Source organism: Balearica regulorum, chromosome 24, assembly GCF_011004875.1.
Source record: "Balearica regulorum gibbericeps isolate bBalReg1 chromosome 24, bBalReg1.pri, whole genome shotgun sequence".
In the NCBI taxonomy this organism is placed as follows: domain Eukaryota; kingdom Metazoa; phylum Chordata; class Aves; order Gruiformes; family Gruidae; genus Balearica; species Balearica regulorum.
The window spans coordinates 7104981-7113276 of NC_046207.1; the positions used below are offsets into that span (position 1 = coordinate 7104981).

The 8296-nt window shown below is 53.7% G+C and overlaps 1 protein-coding gene across 3 annotated transcripts; it reads right to left on the reverse strand.

Annotated features, from left to right (window-relative positions):
• Positions 1-709: 709 nt before the first annotated feature.
• On the reverse strand, positions 710-7724 carry MYL4 (myosin light chain 4). Of its 3 annotated transcripts, XM_010309031.2 has the most exons (7): positions 7432-7724; positions 6560-6587; positions 3978-4127; positions 3274-3447; positions 2780-2857; positions 1784-2097; positions 710-951 (listed from the first exon to the last, which is right to left on the reverse strand). In XM_010309031.2, exons 1-6 carry the CDS (start codon positions 7528-7530, stop codon positions 2069-2071), a joined length of 558 nt encoding a protein of 185 aa, XP_010307333.1. In that variant the 5' UTR covers positions 7531-7724; the 3' UTR covers positions 710-951; positions 1784-2068. The 3 variants fall into 3 exon arrangements, with proteins under 3 accessions (XP_010307333.1, XP_075631551.1, XP_075631550.1); XM_075775436.1 differs by lacking the exons at positions 6560-6587; positions 7432-7724 and adding an exon at positions 5005-5583 and having other exon boundaries at positions 2054-2097; XM_075775435.1 differs by lacking the exons at positions 6560-6587; positions 7432-7724 and adding an exon at positions 5005-5583.
• Between the last annotated feature and the right edge of the window lie 572 nt (positions 7725-8296).

An 8296-nucleotide genomic window follows, 5' to 3' on the forward strand; every position in this document is an offset into this window, starting at 1 on the left:
TGGCCCAGAAATACTCATTGCTTCCCTGTTTTCCTTCCCCCTTGGATTCAGCTTCCTGGGAACCACCCTTCAAAACTGGACTTGTGAACCTGTCAACGATGTAGAAAAATGACATAGAAAAAATAATGTTTGTAATGTTTTCTCTGATGTTTTTGTTTTTTTCAAGGGTCTCTGGCCTGTTTTGGCTGGGACAGGCAGTGCGTTGATGAAGGAGAGGTGCCTGCTGGTCTCTCCCGTGACAGGGACGGGGGCAGGGAAGCAGGTCCCTCTTTGCTCCAGGGTGCAGTTCAGCCTAGACCTGGAGGAAATGCTCATGGGGCAGCATGTTGTAGGGTGGGTGGGCTACAGGTCCACCAAAGAGCTGGTTTTGGGGCAGAGAGGAGGTGAAGAACCTCCTAAGAACAGGGGGTCTGTTTGATACAACCTGTTCCTCATGCTCACTTTGCACCAGGTCTACATCAGGAAGACGTGACCAGACTGCAGCCCAGCTCCTGGCCCCCACTGAGGGTGGGGTGGTGAACAAAGACCCTCACCCCCAAGGCTGAACTCCTAACCTCATATCTAGTGGTCATCAAACCTGCCTTTTTCTCCTCTCTGTGGGAACATCCTGCCATCTCCAATCGCTGGTGGAGACCGAGGGGTCTCCTCCATCTACTGCTTCAATGAATAACCCAAAGCCAAAGCAGAGATTCCATTTAAGGGAGGAAGGAACAAAATTTAATGAGCCAAGTGTCACAGGAAAAGACTGAAAAGAGTAACTTAAGGTTTAAAACCAAGTTGCAGATGTCTCATTGTATATGGAGGCTTAGGCACACACCCATGGAGGCCAACTCTTCGTGGTGGCTCGTGCGAAACATCTCTGCAGATGTGTGATGTCCAGGGAGGAAGGGACATGGATGGAGGAATCTCGCTGTTCATGGTGCTCAGGTGGGTTCAAACCTTCCCGAGAGCCTGGGACACAAGCATGAGAGGGCTTAACGCAGTGAATCTTTGAGACGAGAGTGCTTCCTCTCAGATGGCACTCACCCTAATTCCCCACCATTAAAACCCCCAGTGTTTCATGCAAATAGTTTTGTGTAGAATTAAATCTCCCTGGCAGCGTTTGCCACCTGACCACCTATATTGCTGAGCCGATGAACAGAAACTGGAGAGAAATGGATTACAAACAGGATAAAAAGGATGCTGAACATTCAAAGTTCAGAGTTCTGTCTGTCTCTGTTTTAACCTCCTCGTGTTTAAAGAGATTTGTACAGGGGGAAAAAAACGGTTTTTAAATGTTTAATTTGTGTATTTAGCAGTATCTGAAGGTCATTTTTTTTCTTCTTTTTTTTTTTTTTTTTTTTTTTCCCCTGCCTGCCTTTCACACAGCTGGGGAGAGGGAAACTGTTTAGGAAAAGAAAGTGAGATAACGAAACCATAAGAAACTGGCAGGGGAGACTGGGGCCAGCTCTTAGTAATTTGGATTTTCTTTTAAATTTAATAGATTTCATAGGGATAGTTCACCCTAAAAGAAACCTCTTTCTCTGTTTTCCTCAGGCAGACTTAGAGGAACACAAAAAAGCTTAACAAGCGTCAATGGTACATTTTCCATATTCTTTCTAATGTTAATGGGAATATTGATATTTCTTAGTTCAGAAATTTCCTTGCTAAGTACTTAGTATTTTCTTAGCATCAAGTCATTCACTGCTGCAGGTTTTTAAATATTTAGTTCCACTGGCTGCTGTTTGATGACCACCTGAGCTCCTGGTGGGCTAGAAAATGTTTTGCCTTAAACCACACCAACCTCTTTCTTTCCGAGCAGAGAATCGACGCAGACCATGAGCGACAGTCACAGGGCCGATGCTGTCCCAATATATTTTAAGCGGCACGAGTTACAAGTGAGGTTATTATCATAAACGCAGCTTTTTGTGCTTTCAGAGCTGGGATTATTCCTGTGGCATTAGTCCACTGCAGGGTTGCTTCTGCGGTTTGGGTTTTGGTGGTTCTGCCCCTGGCCGTTATATGCAGGATCTCCAATTTTGGAGTGAGCAGCAGGAGACGCTGATAGACTCACCTGAAGTTTCTTCTTTCAGCCAGACATGATGTGCTTGACAAAAGCTGAGGAGGAAATGAGAAATAAGAGCATGAGAGGTCAAAGCATGGTGTGAGCTGTGGTGGGCGAGCAGAGAGGCAGCAGGGGTACCCCCGGCCCGGGGCACCCCAGGGATGAAGGGGACACGCTCTGCCAGGACTGAGATTTCTCCTCCCGTTCCCACCTTACGCCTGCCAGCCCAAAGCTGTTTAGACATACCAAACCCTTCTTGGAGATGAGACGGTACCACTGTCCCCAGTTTTCTGAGGCCAAAGGAAATGGTTACCCTCTTTTCCTCAATGCTCTCCGATTTTAGAGGTTCTCAGGTTTAACCACCCCCTGTGCCAGATTTTTGGAGCCGTGAGCGATCTGGGTCTCCAAATGTTCCCAATTAGCCTCTGCTGTGAAAGACGCTGGCTTTGTTTATTTTTGATAGCTTACAACAAAACAGTGCCAAAACTGGGGATAAACCAGTCCCGAAACCCTTGGAAACACGCTGTCTTCAGCTGCTTTTACTGGAAATCACTGGCACAACTGCCTTGTCCCCACCCCAGCTGACACGTCTCACAGCTCTCCTTGGGGAGGCTTTGGAGGGTGGTCCACACCTCCCTCTCAGTGATCACCCACGTTCTCGCAGAGGACACATTTTGCACCCTAAGACAAGACAACCGTATCCGAGATGGCCCCGAGGGAATCTCTTGCTCCTACCTTCATAGTTGATACAGCCATTGGCATCTTCTTGCCCTGCCATGAGCTGCTCCACCTCGCTTTCTGTCATCTTCTCCCCTGGAGGAGGAGGATGGAGAGGTGAGGGGAAGGGCTCTCAGCCTGCCAGGACCTTCCTGTCCTTCTCCCAGAGAGCCAAAGCCACCAGAGGAAGGAGAAGGGGATTAAAAAGGAGCTGTGTGCCACTACAGACTGGGGAGTGCTGGCGGGAGATTGTGGGGAGAGGACCAAGCTGCAGTGGTTGTCTGAAGGTTGAGGATGTTATGGACTCTCCATCTCACCCAGATCACGCCTGAAGCTGTGGCATGGAAAAGGCCACACTTTCAGGAGCCATTCACTCCTACAAAAGCCTACGAGCCGCAGAATAAAAAAGGGTCTCCCTGACACATGAGACCAGCCAACCGACCCGAGCCGTTTGCCCAGAAAGAGCTTAGGGGTGGCCCGTGTCTGCTCCCCTCCCCAGGGCCAGCCCGTACCCAGCGTGACCAGCACATGGCGCAGCTCGGCTCCCATCACCATGCCGTTGCCCTCCTTGTCGAAGACACGCAGCCCTTCCACAAAGTCCTCGAAGGTTCCCTGCTCCTTGTTGCGGGTGAAGTGCTGCAGGATGGGGAGGAAGGTCTCAAAGTCCAACATCTTTGTGTTCATTTCTGGAAGGGAAGGATGAGATGGGGTCAGAGATTAACCTCGTTAGGCTGAAGTCAGCCTGGTCTCATTTCCATCTGATTACAGGGGAGAAACCCCACAAGGTGATGGGACTATTACTATGTTATTCTTGAGAGGGGAAGATCCACGTAAAGAATAAAGTATTAACATCTGGGGACTGCACACAGACTGCTGCAATCAGCCAAAAATTAAAACCAGCAGGTAAGGTCCTCTGTCACCAAGGCAATGTGGCTGCCTGGGACTGCGCAGGTGGCACCAGTTTGTACCAGCTCAGAACACAGTCTGCTAAGCATCAGTTGCCACCATTCCCGGGCGAGAGCAGCCTATCCCTTATGTCAGCCATGGTACGGGGAGGGGGAGTGAAGGAATTACGCAGGAACGAAGCCTCTCTGCGTCATTTTCTTCCCAATTCCTTCATCTCACAAGGTTCTTCCTACAGGGGACATAACTCTTCACTTGCTGCCAGGCAGCACAGGAATTGCTTCTCCCACCCTGTCCCTGCTGCCCCAGTCACCTTCTGGTTTGGGCTTGCCCAGCACCTTCAGGACCTCTGCGTTGGTGGGGTTGTGGCCGAGCGCCCGTAGGACATCCCCGCACTGCGTGTAGGTGATCTGCATGGCTCCCGTGGGCGTCCGGTCAAAGAGGCTGAAGGCTTCTTTGAACTCTGCAGGGAAGAAGAGCTCGGATGTCCCCTGCCATGCTGGCCCCATTTCCCATCCCTCTGGGAGCGAGTCCTGCCTGGCAGGCAGGGAAGGGATAGACACGTGCATGGCGAGTGCCGTCTGGGCCCATTGCTGCTGCCCAGGGCAGGCAGCCCTGCGCCACCTTGAGCAACAAGCCACAGAAGCTTGCCAGACTCCTTCAACCAGCCGCTCAGCTTCTCGAGCAGGTTTTGCCACCCGTGTGGAGCTGGCTGGACAAATCCTGCTGGGATTCCTGCACCACCTTGCACTGGCAGCACCGGCTGCAGGTGCAGGCTGATGCTTCTGCTGCAGAACACCCTCTTTGCTCTTCCTCTTTTTGACTCGGCCCTCCTGAGGACCCCATGACCCTCCACTGCACCCCCACAACACCTCCAACGCCCCGTCCACTCTGCTGGCATCCCCCCAGCCCAGCCAGGCAGACACAGCACAGCAATGCCTGTGTTTGGGGAAGGGTGACCATGTCCACCCCAGCCTTACAGACCACGTCATGCCAACTCTACTTGGAAGGACATGGGAGATTCATTTCTAAGCTCGCTCCCATAAATTATCATGTCATGAAGTGTTACAATTTACCTGGAGAAAGGAAACCTAAATTAGGAACAATTAAGGATCTCTTTCCTTCTGTGTGTGATGCTTTTCAGCTTCCTGACCTGCTGCTGGATTCTTTTTAATCCCAATGTTGGCTACATGGACAGCCATGCTGCTGTGCTGCTCGGAGCCTGATCTCTGCCTCTCATTTCAGCCAAGAAGATCCTCTCCACTACGACAGGCTCCTCACTGGTGTCGAGGTGCAAAATGTGGGAAACCAGTCCTCCAGGAATCCCCCAAAGTCCTTACCCTCCTCCTCTGCAGGCAAGCCAAGGACCCCAAGGCTGGTGGCTGGCACCTGCCTCTCCAGCTGCTCCACGCAGGCAGCGAGATGGTGGGTTTTCTGCAGGAGATGCTCCACACACTTCTGGATTTCATCCTGCTGCCTGCAGGCCAGCGAGTCCATCTGAGCAGCTGACTGGCCCAAGTGGGTAATCAGCCTTTCCAGCCTGTTCACGTGAACGCTCAGAGCTGTGAGTTTCTTGTCCATGGCACTAATGAATTCCAGGTTCTGGTCCATCTTCTTCATGATGTCCAGCAATAGCTTGCTCAAAGTGGAGCTGCTGCTCTTCCTGCTGTTGGGTGGGATGATACGATCGTGGTCTCCATGCGGTGATGGAGATGTCATGGTCTGGTAGGCATTGCCTTAGGTTTGGTGGGAATCCTTGCCCAGGGCTTTGAGTTTCCTGCATTTTGTACTTGGCATCTTTATCTCTTCTGCTGAGCTTCACCATCCCCTGGACCCGTCCGCACGATGTCCATGCTGTGTCCCCGTAGTCCTGTCCACAGTTCCCCCAGCACGTCGGGGTGCTGCTGTTATCCTGCTTGACCTCACAATGCTCCACCTCTGCAGGTGAGATCCCTCCATCTGGCTCTTGGGGGGATCCAGGGAGGGACATCACCGCCCGTGAGTCCCCGGGTCAAGAGGCACCGCTGCAAGGGTGCTCGGTGATGCCCACTCCTGACTACCTGGAGCCACAGGAGCAAGTCACATGCTCTGGGATGTCACTGCAGGTGAAATCCAAATATCTTTGCATTTTAACTTGCTCACATTTCCACTGGCTCTCTCTTCTCCTTTCAAGAGCTGGTTTGGGGGCTGAGGCTGCAGGATACCAGGTCTCCTCCTTCCAGTATTCCCACCAGGATCTGTCCTCAGATCGTATCCCTTCCCCAGTCTGTACAGAGGCGTGAAAACTGCCCGTGGAGAGATGAGACATCGCAATTCCAGCTCAGCCCTTCGGCACGGGGCTGTCCTTGTATCGCCAGAGCCTGCTCCTCCCGCACAAATCCCAGACTTTGAACCAGGCTGCATCTCTCACCATGAAAGGAAAAATACCTTTTCCCTGCTAGGCTCTGAAGCTGGGATTATCCTCTTTGACTGGGGCACCCTCAGTGCAGAGCAAGGAGCCATGATCCATTCATTGCTCCCGACAGCCTGGCGTTGCAGGCTCCGCCAAATCCTGCGCTGGCTCCCGCTCCCCTCTGGCATCGCTCCCGTCTCCATCTCCCGCCCCCCCCTTCCCACCAGCACTCTTCCTCATCTCCTTACCAGCCTGATGCTGGTTGGGGACGTGACTTTCTGATTTCTTTTGTCCCCTCTACCTGCCAGGAAACCTCTCGAGATCGTCCCAGAGGATGAGCAGCGTGTTGGGGGGATGGGGTACCTGGATCCTGCTGGGTTTTCCTCCAGGAGGGGACTTGATGCGTGGGGCCTCGGCCCTCGTGTCTGCTGTGAAAAACTACCTGGAAAAAGGACTTCCTATTTCTAATGCCATCTCTGGGAGAAGGGGAAGTCAGCACTTACCTTCGATCTGCTCTGCAGTAAATTCAATCTGTTGGGAGAAGAGAACAGAGCCGGGCATGAGGGCTGTGCCACTGCCGGGGTAGCGGAGGGGCTCCCCCCTCCACTGGAACCTCTCCCTCCCCGGGCTCCACAGCCTGCTCGGGGCGGGGGACCGTATCCGTGCCGCGTCCGGCCGTGCCCGGGAGTGCTCCTGCCCTCGCCGCAGAGCTGAGATCCTTGTGAAAAGCACAGCCGGCAGCAGCACAGCAGGCAGGGGATGGGCAGGCAGCGGGGATGCTCGGACCGTGGTCAGGGCTATTTTGGGTGGAAAGGATGTCATTTCGAGGCTCGATCCCTAATTCAAGTGATTAAACAGCCTCTGTGCTGAACCTGCTATTAACAAATCCCCTGGCTTAAAAATGTCACCATATCCTGGGGAATCAAGAAAAAAAGCGAGCTCCCGTGGTAGAAACTCGGATAAAAGATGCTCGCATGTGGAGGAGACAACACAGGTGGCAGAATACTTTAGGATGGAGACAGTGGGTGGCAGAAAAGCTTTTTAATGCTGCCCGGGCCCCAGCGCCGCGTCTCAGCCGGGAGCTGTGGGGTGCTCAGCTCTGCAGCCGCAGCTCTGGGCAGCAGCGTGCCGGTGTGAGTGCGAAGCAGTTTCCTTGGGCGAGTGCTGCGCAGGGCCGGATGGGGCAAGACTGAAAGACTCCCTCAGTGAGGACAGCATCGCTCCCAGCCCGCTGCATCAATGCAATCTGATGATTTTCGCCTCCCAGCCCTTGCTCTCAGCCTGGCTAACGCCGTTTGCGTCACGCGTTGCATCGCCCGTGCCTGGCAGATGACGGGCACGAAGGAGGACGGTGACGTCTTCGTTCCTCACTCACCTTCACGCTCTTGGGATCGAAGGCAGGCTCTCTGGGTGACTCCGGGGCTGGAGCTGCTCTGGCCGCTTCCTTCCTCGGGTCGGGTTTCTTGAGCGGCATCGCGCTGGGTCTTTGCAGAGGTGCGGGGATGAGTCCTGCGGCTCAGCGAAGCAACTGAACGGAGGGATGAAAAGCAAAGGCTGCTCTTTCCCTTATATACGGAGCCCTGTCCTCACCCCGGAGAGGCAGGCCAGCTGCTGGAGCAACTGCTACTTACTATAAAAGGAAGAAAACTCAAACGAGAGGGGCCCCAACTTGACAATTGCCCATTGTCATCGACTCCCAGTGCGGCAAAGCCACCAGCCACCCCCCCACTCCCCCCCTGCAAAAGGGGGGACGTCTCCCCCTCCAGCACCTGCACCGGGTGGGCTGCATGGGGGCCGCTTGCTAAACGATCACTGAAAACCTAAACGCGAATGGCTCCGGGTGCCTGGCAAGAAAATAGCAACACGATGGCTGATAAACCTGCTGCGATACCCACGGGAAAAGCGTGTCTGTTTTTAGGCAGGCCTGCAAGGGCGAACGCCGCAGAGCCCCTTTTAAGACCAGGATTTATGAAGCGCTGCTTCAAAGGAGCAAAGCCCTCCCTGAACGATCCCCCCAGCCTCGTGCTCGGAGCCCACTTTGCCCCGATCTCTCCCCAGGGCTGAGCTTGTGCCCTGGGAAAGGCCACGCTGCGGGCGAGGAGCCGCGCTCACCTCTGTCGGGACGGCTAACGAGGGCAGCGCAAATGATGGCATTAATAACGGGCATTTAATTTTATCAGCTTGAGATCTTTCACAGCCCTGTGCCAGTGGTCCCGTGATCCCCAAAACCTGCGGGGCAG